This window comes from Oreochromis aureus, linkage group 20 (genome assembly GCF_013358895.1).
Source record: "Oreochromis aureus strain Israel breed Guangdong linkage group 20, ZZ_aureus, whole genome shotgun sequence".
NCBI classification, from domain to species: Eukaryota; Metazoa; Chordata; class Actinopteri; order Cichliformes; family Cichlidae; genus Oreochromis; species Oreochromis aureus.
Window position 1 is genome coordinate 10,102,443 of NC_052961.1, and position 19,095 is coordinate 10,121,537.

Sequence of the window (19,095 nt, forward strand, 5' to 3'; positions counted from 1 at the left end):
TACTGTCATAGTTCACATTTTCATAAAAAGTTCATGTTGGCAGTTGCAAAAGAATTCAATTCTTAGCAAATAAAAAGCAGCATAAAAATACAAGAGGTCATTTTGTCTCTAAAAAACAAAAGAACACTGTTAGTCCTTTTTTATGTTTTTTTTTCTTTTTTCATTACTATTTCCTATAAAATATCAGGATTCTAAATATTATTACTATTGATATCAATATCATATTAGTCATTGATAAAAATTCACATGCCAGGCCTCATATATTATCGTGTGTGTGAGTGTGTGTGTCTGTGTGTGCACGCATGTCTTTGTGTGTTTCCATGTTCCCACATCCGTGGCAAGCATGTTGCTGAATTGTGTACATCTATCATCTACAGTCTCTATTTGGGGGAAGGTTGTTTGATTGTATGTTTCTGTGGACGATTAGCTACTGTGCAGGGAAAAAAATCCAGCATCTTCTGAAATTGTCTTTGCCATAATCATTAGAGTTTCTTCACGTAATCTCAGTGAAAATATTGCTTTCTAAAAAAAGGGAAGAAAAAAGGCATGGAGGGCAGAGTGAACAGGGTTATTGGTTGTGAACCTACAACAGGGGTTCAGTGTTTTACTTCTTCCTCGTGGTTAGTTTTCTGATCCAGAGTCATCTTCGTCTGCAGAGCCCTTGAAGCAAGCTGACTCATAGTGCTTGTTCAAGTAGGACTTGAGAGCGAAGGTCTTATTGCAGCGCTTGCATCTGTAGTGCTTGAAGGCAGAGTGTGTTTGCATGTGGGCGCGGAGGTTTGAACGGTCAGCAAAGGCTTTGCCACAGTGGGCGCAGGCAAAGGGCTTCTCCCCCGTGTGTGAGCGCATGTGACCTTGAAGCAGCCACGGCCTGCTGAAGGCTTTGTTGCACACCTCGCACTTGTGCTTGAGGTCGTGGGTGAGGATGTGCATGGCCAGAGCTGGCATGGATACGTACACTTTACCACAGGTGGGACACTTGCGAGCCATCTTGCTGTCCAGGCTGCGATGCGTCTGCTTGTGTCTGCTGAGGTTGGAGGAGGTGGCGTACGTCTTGCCGCACTCATTGCAGGTGTGGCGAGGCGTGCCGGCTCCCCTCTCCTGAGCCCCAGCGTTGGCACTGCTGCTTCTGGAGCCTCCACCACGACTCTCCCCATCTCCCTTTCGCCTCGAGCGCCCATCAGAGATGAAGAAGGCATCCATGGTGTAACCCTCGGCCAGGGCCTCCGATTCACCAGTGTAGAAGCCGCTGGCGGTCATGCCAGACTGGGGGCTGTCGGGGTGCTTCAGGTCAGGGTCACAGTACTCCCCTCCGCTGCTCACCTGGGTGTACAGGGGGTCTGACACTGGTGAAGCAAGCTTGTGCTCCATCTTCTTCTCCCCCTGGTATACAGATGGCGTGATGTAATCCTGGATGTATCCTGGACAAGAGAAACACGCAAACACAGTTGGCCAGGGGTTGTGCTGAGTAAGGACACAGTGACATGCTAGTGATTACATGATTGTAGTGTTGCATGATTGCCCTTTGTAAAATGGTGAAAGACTGAGTGGCAGAGCTAATTTCATTTTTTCCACAACCCACAGGTTGTACAGACAATAGCTCAGTGATGCAGAGAAACGTGCAAGCTCAGCTGCGTTTAGAGAGGTTGCAATTTTACAATAAAGATGAGCGCTAGATAATAGCTCATCAAAGAAGTCTCCTGTGTAGGAAGATGCATATTAAAACCCCTCTTAAATGTAGTAGGCTCACTGACTGGCCCTTCTTTCACTGTGACTGCTGGCATCAAAGAGAATTATGTTTTAAGACTAAATCCTAGAAAAAAAATCTACCCTTTTTTTGCTATTTTATTTTAAAGCTTTTTATACAGGTTTAACAAATTAAATGTGTTTCTTTGCTTGTTGTGAAACAGACTAATGTGATGCATGCATATCTGATGCAGGCTTTTTGTGCTTCTTCTTCAAGCAGGTTTAAACATGATGCAGTAGAACAAGGCCCCTAAGTGATTTAAACTGCGCAGAGCATGGTTTCAGAGTGATATATTTTATTGGCATCATTCAAGTCTTTCCTTTCTCTCCGAAGCAGCTCAGTGCTACAGGAGCTAGAAGGCTCGCTGGCAGCTAAATGCATCAAAACGTAACTCGATCTAGTCTTACGTTATGAATCTCTGGAGCATATACTACCTTCAGGCTTGATATTCTATAGGTTAAACATAAGAATGCAAACATAAAATGTGGTGAAATTTCCTTCCCCTGACAAATAGTGCATAACTGCAGAAAAAAAGCCATTCCTGCACCGTGTGCAGCAAGCAGTGGAAATTAGGTATTGACTTCTTTTTTAATGAAATTCAAAGTTTTGAAGTGATCAATAGGCTATCATCTGTAAAAATAGTGCAGCTGTTAGAACAGCTGAGTGCTGGAGAAGACAGAAATAATGCGAGGAACAGATCAAGTACCTGCAACACACAATAGCAGTCTATTGAGAGCGTGCTTGATATTGTGCAAAATGGCATCATGCACGTTGTTTGTGAAGAAGGTCACCTGTCTAGAGCAGTGAGCACACTGAAGTACCTCCAAGAAACAAGCCATTAAGAAATCAGTTGAAGTGCTCTCTTACTGCAGCGTCTCCATTCCCGAGGGTTTGAGTTCACACACCCACTTTGTCAAAGACATGACCATGACACCCGGGGACAGGGAAACACCAGGCCTGCGCACACATTATTGTGCTGCACTGCATGGCTTCACTTTTTTAAACTGCACAGATGGTGTTTGTCAGAAAGAGAGGAACACTTGTTTTCAAAACCAGATTATTAGAAAAAACATATGTTTATTTATCCTTTAAAAACATATTCTTATAATTACAGTTAAATAGACAAGTGCTGCTTGTGCTGATTCAGAAATTAAATCCACCTGTTTTGCAGCCACACTATTAAATGTTATGAATATAACTGCATGCTACAAACCACAGCATGGGCTTTTTCTGCTTTTTTTTTTTATCAGCAAAGCATACTTTGCTGCATCAGTATAAGCAGAATTGTTTACTATGTTTCAATTACCCAAGGTCAGACACGGAGCTTTAGGACTCGAGCTGTATCAGCCTTTACAGCCCATAGACTCATTTCTGTAATGCAAAGCAAGCATGTAATTAATGGACCCTCTCAGCCACCCCTCTTTGTTGTTCGACAGACACTCAAGTCAAATGTCTCCACAATGGGGGGAAGAAACTCTCCTGGCACGGCAGAAGTGCTGATGTTAGGCATTTCAGCCACGCTGAGGATTCTTTTTTTACCTTTTTTTTAAACTTGGCATGAAAAGAACAATTCTTTTGTTAGAATTAAACGCCTTTTGTCAACATTAATGTTTTGCCTTATTGTGTTTTCCTTCTTTTTAATGTAATGCATTATTCACGGTGTTGAACAATAGATTCAAGAACAATAGAGAGTGACAAAAATTATACAAATGGATTTCTAATCATTTTAAATCTTGCAGAAGGAAAACTAAAAAACAGAATTAATGTAAGCTGCATTATATGTTTAAATATATAAAAATGCTTTAACAGACATCATGTTTTTTTAGTCTTCACCTGGAAGTTATTTAGAGTTTTGTAAACCTCTTCAGTCTCTTTTGCCCCGAATAACATTTTTTAAAATCCCCCATCTTTTGAATTTCACCTTGTTGCTGACAAGGTTGAATAACAGGTGGGTATCATCACAGCATTTAGCCCTGGACCGTGAAGCCTCTCTCGCCATGCAAACGTCCTGAGAAACCACAACAAAGACTCACATATGGCCCACCAAACGTGGCCACAAAATGGAAGCGGCGGGCTTAAAGCGGACCGTGAAAGTGAAGGTCGCCTCACAGCTCCGACTGGAGCTTAGTGCGAGCAGTGAGTGTGGTGTCCACAGTGCAGCTATGTGCCTTTCTTCATGTTTACTGTACATCTGTCACGTGATCGGCCTCATTGCTGCCCCAAGCATTTTTGTCTCCCTTTTCTCCTTCCCCTCACTATCCCTTTAACCCAACTCCCCACCTCCCTCCTGGCTCTACTGTACACTGTGTTAATGTCTCTTGTGGCGGCGATAGGCCTGCACGGCTGAAACTCTAACCCCTGCTAGTTTTCAAATGCCCGGAAGGAAGAGAAAGATGTAGTGGAGCGATGGGGGTGGGGAGACTGTGCATGCTCCATTTGGATGGGAAGAGGGGGGCAAGGGAGGATCGGACCGTGATCGGAACTCAAGGACAATAACAGCTAAGGACAAATGTATCATCTGATGCTCATCGCTCATATTCATGAATTTTTTTAGTCCACATGATGACCAGATATAGTCAGCCCATGTGCGTTCAGCCACCACAGGGTTGGTGCAGTCATACAAATACGTAACAGGAGCTTCTCCTGATTAGACACACATTTTGCTTCCTATTTACATAAACTAATCCGTGGCTTTGACCTGAATTGTGTCTGTCCTTCACTAGAGTCAAAAAACAAAAGTCTGGGAGCACACTGGTGGGGGTGGGGTGCCTCTGGAGAGGATTATTTAGGATACCAGTGCAAAAATCAGCTGGCTTAATATAACATCTAAATTAATTTACATGCTACAAGCATGCTGTTGGCTGACTCAAAGGAAATTCTCACTCAACAACAAAGCAAAAGAGGATACCATCTGTGCTAAGTGTAGAAATATCAGGCGTGCTGAAATCAGCACCGGAGCTGTTTACAGGCAGGAGCGCTAGCACATCTTTAACTGGAGCAGCTCGGACTAGAGGCATGTTAACTCACCATTCTCGCTGAGACGAACCCCGAGGCTGGTCACCGAGTCTGTGATGGAGCGTGCAAAAGTGAACGAGTCGTCCAGGTGGTGATGATGATTGGAAGTTGCCACATTGGACGAAGAGAAATCATCAAGCTTGATCTTCTTTACCAAAAATGAGCGGGGCATGTTTCAATGGATAAAAACACAGAGCTGAGAAAAACGCATGAGAGAAATGAAAAGACCCTTCTGAGGAAGCACACAAGCAGAGCTGGCTTGACGATAATCCTTGTGGTTAATGTGAAGACAAGAGCCAAAAACATAAGATAAGAAAGAAAATGGAAACCAGTGGACAACAAGGCTGCCGGCAATGCTGTGTGATACTCTCTGGCTCCCCCAGCTTCCCCCGGAAAAATAAAAAAATAAAAAATAAAAGCGATCCTGTTCAGCACTGGATAGCTCCTGTGATGCAGCAGGCTTAAGGGACCAGTGAGGAAGAGAAGAGATGGAGACAGACAGAGAGAGGAGGGAGAGAGAGAGACTGTCAGACTAGCTGAGATCAGCAATCACGCCAGCCTTTATATGGGGCACAGGCAGTGGAAGATCAGGTGGTGCTGCGAAATGGAGCTGCTTAGCTTTAATCCATCAAATGTCCCCGGGGACACACATCAAATTACTACTGAACCGTCTGTGCATTCGCACACAGACAGAGGAGAAAGAACACAGCCAGACCCCCACTGCCCCCACTGCTGCTCCCCCTCCTCCTCTCCTCCCCTCCCTCTTTCACCCCTCTTATGCTCCATGCTCAGAGGAGGAGTAAAAGAGGAGGGTAGACAATGGAGATGTGGATGAGAACACACTCAGTGTCCTGTCCCCCATTGTTTTCAGATGAAGTGGCACAGTTTATGTTTGTCTTGTACAGGCACGGCCTCCCTCATGTCACCTCCTTTACCTCAAACAGCTTCAGATCTTTCCATCCCTTCGACACGCCGCACTGTACTCACATGCTGAGAGCACACATACAGTACAGAGGAGAGGCTATCAGAGCGTCTGGGAGAGCTGGACCTTTTTTAAAGCTGCACTGGATTCCAGCACTGCTGACGAGCTTGGCTACAGGGAAGTACAAGCGCCGCACAGCTCAGCTTCCCCCCCCTCTCTCTCGCTCTCTCTCCCTCCCCATTACCAGTGCACAGATGTGTGTCCTGCCATGCGTGGCAGTGAATTATCTGATTAATTAATTACATCTTTTTTGATTAGGGTGAAATCCAGAATTAGATTCGTGCTGACTAAATTGGCTGCATATCTCTAGGTTGGTTTGTGTTTGTGTGAATTCATTAGCTCACACCGTGATTGTTATGCTGCATTATACATTTTATTTTTCATTAGAGATTTCATCACACGGGGAAAAAAAGACAAAACAAAGTCTTGTGGTTGCCTCACAAAGCAGAAAACACAAATGATGCACCTGTTTGATTCACTATCAACAGGAAGCACTCGCATCACATCACTAGTTTGACTAAATAACATATTATTGTACAAATATGACTGAAGACCTTTAAAAGAAAATTGTTCCTCTTTCTGTTGTAAGTAACATCACATGTGTGTGTGTCCATGTGTGCTTTGTTTGATGCTTTTCTCTTCCTGTGGCTTAAGCGGTGCTAGAAAATTCAGTATGATACAAAAGTTTCTCAGATATTTCTTTCACTGAACACTTTATTTATAAAATGTTGGTAAACATTTTAAAAAATACCCACCAGAGATTCCCAAAAACCCAAGGTAAAACCTTCAGATTGCTTGTTTACTCTACATATCAGTGAAAACCCCGAAATATTCAGTTCAACAGACAAAAAAAAGCAAATACCATCTGTGTAAAGCTTTTACCAGATAACATATTTGATAATTGATTGTGCATCAGGGTGTCAAATTATTCATAGTTCGGGGGCCACATATGGCCAGTTTTATTTTGGGTGGGTCAGACCAGTAAAACCACTGAATAAAAACTAATCTGAAAAAGAAGCTTCCTTTCTTATTTTTCCCTTTTTTAGAGTGAAGCCCTGAACATGTTTAATGAAAAATCCACTTACAAAACAAAATGTGGGTCAGTTTAGATTTTCTAAGAAGAATTTTAAGAAGCACAGTTTCAGGACTCACTTCTTCTGTAGTCAGTCAGTAAGCTGTCATTATATGTGCGTGTACTATTAACAGATCACAGTTGAAACTAGCTTGTTGAGTATTTTGGAACTGAAACAACAACAGTATTTTACTTATCTGTAAATTGAACAGCTTTAAGAATTTCTTTTCAGTTTTCATACTATGAAGAGCTATTTTGGTACGGCTCGTTGGACCTTTCTCTTCTCCCTGCTTTTAATAATTAATTGAATGTCAGAATTAGCTGTGGTTAATTTACTGGCAATTAACTTGATTAATCTTTTTTTTTCTTTTATTTCAACATTCTGCCTTATTTAACTGGTAATACTATCACTTTTTTATTGGTTGCATCTTGGATATTAACAGTAGTTGTTATAGATATTATAGAAGTCCAACATGAGGAGAATATGTTCAGTGTTTAAAGAGCCACTTGTGGATTCTCCTGAAAATTTCAGTTTTCTTGAGAAGAACCTTTTGACTAATTTCATAAATATGGATTTTCCATGTTCATCACACTCCTAAAATTGCGCTTGAAAGTGGTAAAAGGTGGTGTAGATTTACTCAGACGTCTAGGCGTGCCCACTTGCTGCAGGCCTTCTAAATCATATTCTCCACTAACGGTGACCCTGTGGATCGACCGCGGCGGGTGTCGAGAGTGGACGGTTTTAAATCTGTGTGGTCAGGATTTATCACAAATATGTGATTGTACATTACAGGACAAGTTGACGCCACTGTCACCAGGCTTATAGTCCACAGCCAAGGACGAGCAAGGTCAGGGGAAGAATAACTGTCTGAAACAACGAACTGCGGTGAAGTTTTGTTTTTTCTGGTGAAATATGTTTTTTAGTAAACACTCTTTGGTATGAGTCATCTGAGGAAATATTTCTCACAGTGTAATCTATTCTGACACTTAAATTATCTAATTGCAGCTGTTTTCTTATTGTGATAATACATTTATGTTGTGGAGAGAAAAAACAAACATCTGTGTAGCTGCTGAGTTATTCTTCAGCTTTTATTCCACAGAGCCTGGAGGTTAAATGAAGAATGAACCTTTCTTTGACTGATATTGACCTTTTTCTGCAGCTTCTTAAACCTGCAGTCTGTGTCTTCCTGAACTACAGCGCACCTCTGGCAAAAGCTCTTGTTATTCTGCTCTTTGTACAATGCAGCAGAACATAGTGTGCAGTATGTCGTTAAAGCAGGAACTTTAGATCTGATAAGCTCAAGGAGTTGTTAGTTAAGGCTAACATTTATTTTTGTTAGGGACTAATATGAGTTTTTTCCTACCCTCTTAAATCTTTTAATTAATATTAAAAAAAAAAAGTTTTAAGAAATCATAAATAAATAAAAATTAGAGCCATCGCATCTTCCCAGACACCAAGATGATGTGCCTAAAATTTCACTTGGCAAAAATAGGCAGATTATTTCACTACTCAGTAACTGATTTCAGTTTTAAGTGCAACAAAGTGTTTACATTTTGCACTGTTGTTTTCCAGAAGCTTTAAAAAGTAATGCAGTAGGACAAAGCCCAAATATTAACCAGTTAGAAAAAAGTGTATCTGACATTTTACCATAAGTACTAAAAATGTGTCTTATCTTAGTAAGTTTCCAATACTTGCAAAGTGCACAACCTTTAATATCTACACATCTACACATCTACACAAAGATATCTGGAGTTAGATTAGCTTATGACATTTCTGGAAAAAAAATCAAGACAATGTCTCCAATATCTTTATTATTTCAATCTGATATCTATGCATGAAGATTTATTGCACTAATTTGGACTATTTTACAATAGTAGTGAATTCTTCAAACAAATTATTGGATCCAGATTTCAAACAGTTGGGCCAAGTTCCAACTCTGGTAAAAATTTTCATGCAAATTATTGCAAATTAGAGTAACCCAGCTAACAAACGAAACACTCACATAATAATGTAACTGCCTCAGTGTGCTGTAAAAACCCTATGATGCTCTAATAGTGGCGAAAAACCGTCTTGAATATTGATATCGTCCACATCTCCCAGAATGATGGCTAGTGGCAATTTGGCTTTGTGGAATAAAACCACCTGTAACTGGAAAAGGCATCAACCAGCATGTTTACACCAACATCTCATTAAATATTCTGTGCTCAGTCTGTTCCCCACATGGCTTTAATATGATCTGCTAATTAATTACTGCAACATTTAATCTCATATGAATTTTAATGTTAAATTATAGAATGCATGCCACAAGTCTGCTACATGTTAGAGATGAACTGTGAAAAGCAGCGTGCCTCAAACATTTCTACAGCAGCACAACACTTTTTTTGCCAGTTGTTCCACATCCTCGCTCTCCTCCTAATGCCAGAGCTCTGGGCCACTTATGGCCCCCAGACTCCCACTGACATGTGGTCAGTGCCTCAGGATGTTACCATAGTGACTGCACCCCCGAAGGCTGGAGGGGCTTCTCCTCTGGTCAGATGGTGGGAGGGCTGAGATACTATCAGCCTTATTAACATCCTGTATGGCCCTCCAGGGTTATGGAGATGACCTGCCCAGCCACATAAATGAAGTCAGTCTAGTTGATTTGTTCCTTCACACTGCTTCACCACAGAATTACCTCATCCGTTTATTTTATTACAGATGTGTCTTTTCTCCTGACATAATTAAAGAGTTATTGCACAGAAAACTTGATTTTTCACAGAGATTCACATGCATAAAACCTGAAACCTGAGCTGCTCATATAATAAGACTCAGTTGGGTTAGTGGAAGAAAAGCTAAGAGTCCATTAAGCATAAACATCTATTTTCTGCCGTACTTAAGAGTGTGAGTGACATAACAAACAATTGAAAACAGAAAATGTTAACGAAACCTCGAGTGACAGCATTACTGAAAAAGACATCCCGACAGACACAACCCAAGACTTAAAGGATGAAGACAAAAAAAAAAAGAAGGATTAATTGTGTAGTAGTGTGGAGATATTTTGACTATTTAAAGTTCACCATAGAAGCAGAGCAGCATGTACTGCAAACTGTGTCGAAAGCATGTTACCCAGAAAGGCAGTTAAACACCACAACAAGACATGATGTCAATAAGCAGTGTCGGAAATGTTGGATTTAAGCAGCTGATTAAAATAACTGAGCTTCGTTAACGACTCCCTGGACATAAACATTTTCCACAGACAGCACTTTCCCAGCTGTACACAAACTGTAGAGACAGTTGAATGTCTGTGGCATCCTGTGGGCTCCTGAGGACATAGGTACCCCCTCTTCAATTTTACATAAAAATAATAATATTTTTTTGTTTTATGGCATTAAATAAAGAACTTAAAGATGCAACAAGTATTTATTAAATTACAAAATACTTCTAATTTATTTCCTTATTCTGCCACAGCTCTTTCACTGCATTTGGTGCAAACCTTCCTTTTACACTGACAGTGATGAGACGTGGCTCAGTGAAGAAGGTCAGGAAACCAGTAATGAATGTGCTGTAGATTTCGAGTTTAACATGAAGTCTGAATGGACCTTAACTGCCTCCCCAGTCACACTGTATCTAATGCTGTTTGGCAGATAGTTCAGTGTATCACTCATGCCCTATTTGGCTTGTGTCTGCCTGTTGTCCTGTATGCATCTCCGAGCGTGTGTGCGTTTGTTGTCCACGGGCAACTGTTCAGTAAATAGGGCAATTAAGTGTGAAAAGCAGAAAGGAGCTAGCATGTTCCTATCTCTTTGGTGGGGGAGATAATTTATGCTAATAACATCTCTACTGCTCAAGCTGCCCAAAAATGATAGCAGACCCTTTTGGCTTCAGAAGAATCTTTTCATCCTCTTGGAGAAAAAAAAAGTGGTTTCTCAACACCTTGCAAATAAGACAGCTGTGTGGCAGTGAATGGATCTCTCTCCCTCTCTCTCTGCCTTTCATCTCCAGATGATAATCTTTTCCCCTTCACTGTCTTGTATGGTGGATGTTTGTTCTTCATTTAGCCTGTGGAATACTTGAAGCCTAGTTCCCCCTCTGTCTCCTCCCTGCTCTCTCTTATAGCCTCACACCCTGCACACAATCTATCATCATTTTTTCTTCAAGTGCCGTCAAAGGAAGTCGCAGCATGTGTGAATGTATTACTGTAAATAGTATCCTATGCATGAGTGATATTTCTTAATAACACTTAAATTCGAGCTCAGTATGCTGTTCATGTGGCATAAATTCCTCTGTCACACGGAGGCTTTGGGTGGCTGTGGAGAGCAGGGGCCATGCTGGCAGTTCAATAAATAATCCCTGTGAAAGTGAGCAATAAACCACATGAAATCTCTACCTCAGTCAGGAGCTCCCATGTCAGCCACTAAAGGGAAGAAAGAAACAGCAGCAACGTGATGACCAGAGACCATGGAGTGTCAGGGAAATTCAGTGACTTGAACAGATGATACAATAAATAACCACTGCCGATGCGAAGCTGACAGGTACTGAGTTAAACTAATCTTAAACTATGTAGACAGATATTTGCATATGAATATGCAGACTCAGTAGTGTATTGATACCAGAAGGCTTCTGGTTGTAGTCCACTTGTAGTCTTGAATGCTAATAACCAATCGTGTTTAAGCAGGTTTTGGTCGCATGCAGTTGAACAGTCAGACTTGGGTTGCAAAACAGGGATTATAGCTCTTTGTTTAAGCTTTTACTTTTATCGTCTGCATTCACAAACCATTACCAGTGGACAGAACAGGAAGCCTTGGTCCAGATGGCTGCTGCCTACACCAGAAGCCTTGGCTCACTGATCTCAACTTTGAGGCAATGCAACAACATGATGTGACACCAATGGTTCTCCACATACTGCATATTTAGGACCATTGGCATCACATTCAAATGCACCAGGTACTGACTAAGTGTCACGTTTGAATGACCCAGTGTTAAGAAAAAGCTTAGGTACCTACAGTAAATACTTATTTTAAAAAAAGGAAATAAAGTTTAAACCAAGTCTCTTAATTTGTCTTTGTTCACTATAAAAAATTAATCCTGATCAAAATCAAGCATCTGGTATCAAACTAAAGCTTAACTTATTACTTTGTGCACAGTAAATAGGAAGTTAACAGTGTCTTCAGTGCAATGGGGACCTCTATAGTCAAAAAACCACCAGTTTCCATTTGAAGAAATCTGTATTCACAGTATGACTCTGTTCTGGGACCTCCCCACACTTCAATGGATATACGTGCAGCAGGAGGAAGACTGCAGTACGGAAAAGAGTAGGCATCACTGACAACAGATGACACTAAGACAGATGACACTGAGTCATTTAAGCTATGTACACAATGGAAGTGATTTATTCATTGGATATTGCTTTTGAAGTTGATGACTGGTCGCTTGCAGACATTCCTATTCCAATCAGTTAAAGTTAAATTTTATTTATATACTACCAAATCACAGCAACAGAAACCTCAAGCTGGTAATTCCAGTTTCTGATTGCCTAGGCAACCCATAAATGTATTTACTATTCTTACTTTACTGTATTCTTCACTCTCATTGGAAATTCACTTTGGTCACTGGCCTAGAAGTACAGAAAATCTTATCTGGGATCCTGCCTACTTCTCATTTCCAGTACTTTTTTCACTCGTAAACACTTGCAGTTGCTTGCAGTAGCAGAATGTGATTCAGAACATTCAAAACATTTCCAAAGTGGGCGTAGCTTTAGATGCAGTATGATCAGAAGAGCTAGGGTAGAGGTGGGTTGCAAAGTGGGTGGCAGATTAACAGCAATTGTAAGCAGACTTTATTTCCCATAGCTACAGGAATTAGCACAGGTCATCTGCTAATCGGAAGGTTGGTGGTTTGAACCCTAGCTGCTCCGTCTTCATGGCAAATATATCCTTGGGCAAGATGCTAACCCCAGGTTGCTCTCTGATGCATCCATCGAAGTCTGAATGTGTGTAAATGTTAGATAGAAAGTACTTGCACGTTTAAAAAAAAGTGCTTGTATTAATGGGTGAATGAAGGATTTTGAATAAAGCGCTTTGAGTGCCCTGGTAGAGTAGAAAAGCACTATATAAGAACCAGTCTATTTACCATTTGTCATTTAGAGGCTTATCAGCTAATGTGCCTGGCACTGAGATCAGCTGATCAGCAGGAACTGTGGCTGAGTTTGACTTCGTGGCCTACCTGAACTAATGCTTGATTTATAGATTACATAGTAATGAAATACAGTTGCGGGACAGCTTTTTTCAAATTACAGTTTGAAATGATTGTCTGTGTTTGCTAATCCCAGTAATTACAGTAATAATAGACACAGCACTGATATGTGTGTCTATGCTCAATAGACTTTGTGGTCTAGGGTGTGTTTGCTGGAGGTGTTTCCAAAGAGAGGGCTGACTTCAAAGTTGTCCTATGTGTTGTGAATTCCTTGCTGCTATCATAAACCTCCTGAATAAACTAGATTTTCTCAGGATTGTGTGAGAATCTCAGGGCTTCACTAACAACAATATTAGTCTGTTGATTGTCAGTAAATCCAAGCTGCAGGTTGACAACTTGTTGATGCCGGGCCAAGTGACAAAAGAATTATGAGCAAAATTACTTTTTCAAAATGGAATGAGTAATGAATTACATTCCGGGAGTAACTTTCCAAACACTGCTGGCTAATTTAGTTTATTGTGAAGGCTGGAAACAGGAAACAGCTTTGCTGGCTCTGTATAAGTGATTAAAAATCATCACTAATTAGTCTGCTTTACTGTGTTTAATCTGTGCAAAAACTGAAGTGTAAAAATGACACTTAACAGCTCTATAAGAGGTAGCATGTGCCAACCAGCAGAGACTCCAGGAAGTTAATGGTGCTCTCCAAGTAGTAGTCTGAATAAACCACATAAAGGAGGTAAATTTGTGAGTTTTGGAGGTGCTGGTTGGTGGATTTTAATACCTTCTAATTGATAGAAGTAGTATTGATTTTCCTATCCTTGCAGAAATCCTATAAGCATATTTCTAAATTGTTAATCTGTTCCTTTAACAAGGAATACATTTTGTGAAAACAATTGTGTGGTAGAGCAATTCTTCTTCTGCAAAATGCGTAAGTGTGTTCTTAGTGAAGCAATTTCATTTTCTAAGGCTGTAATTAAACCTTAACTATAATAGTCATCATCACACCTTGCTCTGATTTATCGAGAAATAATTGTACAGATAATCTTAGTCTAAATTAATTGGGTTAATTAATCACCACTGTGTCCTCGCCCTCCCTCAAATACAGGTATTGTAGGTCTTTTCACATTATGTTCCATCACAAAGGTCAGAGCAGTGGGTAATAGACTGTCGTTTCTAATTTGTACTTCCATGCAAAGGAAGAGCCAATGCATTAGTGAGATGATATCAGCCTGTTTGAAATTAGATAACAAATGGACGGATTTGCACGCACGCAGCATGAATGCAGCATGAATACAGCAGTCCGGCAGAAGGAGGAAGTCTAGAAAACAATTACACATGGGTTACTAATTTTCTTTTTGAAGATCCTCTACACCTGTTTGCAGCCAAGGGGACAAACAAAGATACTGGTTCCTGACATCCCGCCACAGTGCAGTTTTATTAGAGAAAAATAAATAAATAAAAGAAATCTGCAACAAACAAATTTTCCACTAGGCAACACTGAGGCAGGCATTTTCAACTTATGTGTTTTTCTTACTGTGTCGGGGAGAGAGGTGAGATCAATTTCCACAGGATTAGGCTGCCTGGGGAAAATGATTGCTTTTTCTAATACTTAGTAACAATTTTTCAATTTCCTGTGGTCTTTGTTACTCTCAACATTTTTGCAAATGAGCAAAACAGAGGCAAGCAGTGTTGCTGCTCTGCGAACTTCACCTTGGGACCAAGCATCATTTGCATATATATTGAGAGCATACGTTTTTGGTTTATAATAGTCACCATTCTGGGGTGGGGGCGGGGAACTGGGGGCGGCTGGCAGGCATTCTGTCACCTGTTATGAGGCCCTTGTCCGTGAACATCCCTGGGAGACGAAAACAGGCGATAATTACGGTGCTGGGACTAAACTGGTGTTGTTCTCTCCCTTCACACTTTGTTTGAAATTTAAAGGAGAAAAAAGTATAACAAAGCCGGCTACAGGGCTCGGGTTTGTTTCTAAGCTGCTGGAGATTTTCAGAAATTCACAGAAAATGAAATTAATCTATCAGCACAGCACTGATTCTGTGGTGATTACAGTTTGAGTCTGGCACTAATAAATCCACACGTTCCACTCTTTGCACTTTCACAGGGGCTAACTATATTCATGCAGAATCAGAGGAGATGCACTGCAGATGGTCACATGACAAATGGCTTTATTGCCCCGTTATGGAGATTTGAATCATAATTGAGTGTCTCTACAGTGATGTGTGCACTTGGTATGACTCACAGTGAGTCTCTTGCTAGAGGACAGATGAGCTCTGTTGCTTCTGCTTCAATCTACTGCTACATATTTAGATTTCACCTCAAATCTTTCCTAACCAGCCTCAGTAATACATCTCTTTGAATATGTGTGCAAGAATTCAATCTAATCTAAATAAGTATTTAAAAAAAATAAACACGCAAATTGAACCTCCTGAAATGTACCCACTTTATATTTTTCACTCTGCTTTACTGGTTATCTGAAGTTGTGCAAAGAGCAATGTGAGCATGCACGTTTGCACACTGAGGCATGTGCACCACGCATCACTGCTTTTGTGTGTGTTGAGCGCTTTTCAAAGGGCATGCTTTTGTGCAGGCACAGATGATGCAGCTGGCAGAAACATGACTATTGCTGGAAGCACGTCCACGTTGGCACACATACAGAAAGCCCTGGCTCCTGGGTCACACTTTATATAGGCTGCATAAAGGCTGCTTGCCCGTCTGCTGTCTGGCCCATCAATAACGGCTGTGATGCACAGACTGTAAAGTGCAGAGACTTTTAAGTCTGGAACCTGAACGATTACTTAAACAGTCACTTAGCTAATTTCTTAGCAAATAAAGATTTTCCTAATAACCTGTTACTTATATATTCAAGTAAAAATGTCCAAAATTCAGACATACAACTTATTAAATGTGTGAATTATCTGATTTTTAAGCCCTAAAACATACTTCATTCATTTAACCTTGTCAATGTGCATGTGAATGTTGCTTTTCTTAGCAAAATGTTCAGAAGACAACTACTTTAGTGGGAACTACTAGTAGTAAGTCTTGCTTTTATATGCTAGTTTTCTTAAGAAAGTCCTTCTTACATAGAATTGGAAATAAGTGCCCCAAATAAAATACATTGATTCTTTTTTAATAATTTTAAAGCTATGCAGACAGGCAAATAACAAGGAAAAGCTAGACAGATAAAATAAAAAAATAATACAGGTAATTTAATAACAGATTTAAGTCACATTAAAGAAGTTGCCAGTATGATCTCAATGCGCACTCTGTCCCAGATGTTTGGGGACTTTAATGGGAGACGTCTGGTCACCTTTGTTTGCTAGCCAAGGCTTTGGACCGTCCAGCAGCATCACCCATCACAGTGAAGTCAGGGTCTTGATTTAATTCAGAGAAAAGCTTTTTAATGGTTTAAAAGTGAACAAAATTCTAGAATCAATATTGACTTTAACAGGCAACCATAATACATTTTACATTGTTATATTTGTTAATGCAAGTTAAAATCTGGGCGTCATCCACTGACATTTGTGCAAAGACTACATTCAAATCAGAAAGGCAAACATTTGACATACTTTTGAAAGACCTGGCTGAGGTGAAGCATGTATGTACTGGAAGCAATAGTGGACCTTTGAGGAATGCCACATTTAATTTAATTAAAAAAGCATTTTTGAGAACCTTAGTTTGTGTTTGTGTGTCTGTAGACAGATTTCATCAGCATGATAGTATCACTGCTGCACAAGAGTAAATCCCCAAATTTTGCAGGTGTTTACGATTATTTCATGGGAATTCTCGGGGAATTTGGAAACATCTTGCAATTAATGAACTTTATTAACGAAAATTTTGTCATTATAAGTGTAGATTACTTTTGTGAACTTTAAATATTATTCATTTAAAATTTAAAAAAATGTGAGTTCAACTAAACAAATCAAGCAGAGATGGTGGGGAGAGAGTTTGGGCTCGATTTGGTTCACTAGATCAGCGGTCCCCAACCTTTTTTGCGCCACGGACCGGTTTATGCCCGACAATATTTTCACGGACCAGCAATAAGGTGTCGCGGATAAATACAACAAAATAAAACTAGTGCCGGTACCGAAAAAAAGAAGATTTATTCATAACACACGTGAAAAGACCCAGGAAAACCGAGTTAACGATAAAAACGATAACAAAATAACGCTGAAAACCGATAAAAACCCTGAAAACCATACATTTCACGCCTGAGCCTCAACTCTCGCGGCCCAGTACCAAACGACTCACGGACCGGTACCGGTCCGAGGCCCGTGGGTTGGGGACCGCTGCACTAGATTTCCAACACAAAACAAAATCTTGCTTTTCGTTGGAAAACACAATGTAGCAATATAAATCCTTTTGAAAGGTTCTCCAGCTGCAGCCATGAGTACTCCTGTCATAATATGGTAACTCTTAATGGCTCTTGCTATTTGTATTATCTAATTGGTCTGTACTCTCCTACATGTGATATGTCTTTGGGTTTGGATTGTTGTTCACAGTAATCAAGGGCTTCAGGTTTCTGAGGCTATAAGAAATCATTTTACACTAACAATTACATGATCTGAGTGAACAATATTAAATGAAATGTATTTATTTAGCATCTTTGAAAGTAAGTGGAGTTGACTACAGTGCAGCATTATGGAAAAGGCAATATTGGAAATAAGAAAACAAATTAAGATCAGTATAGAAATATAATAAATCATATATTCCATAAAATATATCTATGTACTTACTTAAAGCTACAGTTAAGTTGCTTTCTTTTCAATACCCAACTCAAAACCCAACAATCTAACTCTTAAAAGAAATTATATTATTGTGCAATTTTTACAGAATCAATCATATTTCCCATGTAAAGATAGCTCCATTTATTCTGTAATTGCCTGATAAATTAACCAGCACAGACACCTGTCAAAACAGCAGACAATCTCTGTGAATCCACCTCCCAACAGGCTCATTTTGATGGGCTAAGTTGGTAATGACAACTCTCCAAGTCTGTCCCCTCAGGCTGAAGGATGAGAGCACCGCAGAGTTCTCTTTCCCCATCCGTCCCTATTAGGATAATGCATCAAATAGACATTTTAATTTGAAGTTCATTTTCTCCTCAAGGCTCTGTAAATGTCTGCAAGCACGCGTTCAGGAAGAGATAACCTTTCAGTGGGTGATCTTTTTGTTTTTGTGTCTTAATGTTCACTTATCATTTACTACGTTCTGGTATTGTGCAAGAGTGTAAATTTGTAAGTTCCAACGGCTCTTTTGAAATTGAGTGGCTTCCAGAAACAAAAAAATAAGTCTTGATGTTCCGTGAATAAAGCTCCTCCTCCGTCTTGACTGAAAACAAAACTCCAGATGACTCATTGATTTCCACAAACAAACCAGATTGCCGGCAGTCGTACACACCACTGTGACTCTGAGGAAACCTCATCACTCAGCACTTATATTGTTGTGCACCCGGCGACCTCCTTTTTCAACCTAGCTAGTGTGACAATAACATGCGTGAAATGAGCGCCGAGGCCTGCCAGCGGTGCCTGAGCCCTCGCAGGGCCTGACACCTGCCTGCGCTCAGCTGTTCCTGCCATGCTTGACCGCATGTGGCTAATAAACAGAGCTGTCCTTATCACTGGAACTCCATTAACGGGGGTCGCAGTCACCTGAATCCCTTGCCGGGGCGACATCAAATTACAAGGCAAATGTAATGGGTTTTGCTATATAGCCACACACTGAGATAGTGAATTACACCAAAGGCCTGATGTTATTACATGTCCCCAGGATGCTGGCTCTGTGTTTTACGATGACTACAGTGAAAACCAGGTCAGTGCTCAAATTGTCATCGTCTTCGCTTCCATTGCTCCAGTTCTATCTATCATGTCCATTCAAAGAGGGCACAAAGGCATGCAGCAGGTCATCTGCTTCACATGTCAGCCAGTGCTTCGGTGTTTCAATCTGCAGCCACATACAGACATTAAACCACTCTCTTTATTTGTTATCTGTATCAGGTGAACTGGCCAAGCCGATTGGCCTGCTGTGAGATCCACAGGACCTCTGGTTGCTCTGGGACGTGTCAAAACTCAAAAAGAGCGATTTAAAAACAA

General features: G+C 40.6%; 1 protein-coding gene and 1 long non-coding RNA gene across 2 annotated transcripts in view; one reads left to right on the forward strand and one right to left on the reverse strand.

Annotated features, from left to right (window-relative positions):
• The window catches only part of LOC120435328, a 49,246-nt gene that overhangs the window by 10,424 nt on the left and 19,727 nt on the right, over positions 1-19,095 (forward strand). The window lies entirely within an intron of this gene.
• On the reverse strand, positions 289-5,481 carry scrt2 (scratch family zinc finger 2). The gene is made up of 2 exons (XM_031735856.2): positions 4,775-5,481; positions 289-1,421 (listed from the first exon to the last, which is right to left on the reverse strand). The coding sequence occupies exons 1-2, from the start codon at positions 4,932-4,934 to the stop codon at positions 622-624; spliced, it is 960 nt and encodes a 319-aa protein (XP_031591716.1). The 5' UTR covers positions 4,935-5,481; the 3' UTR covers positions 289-621.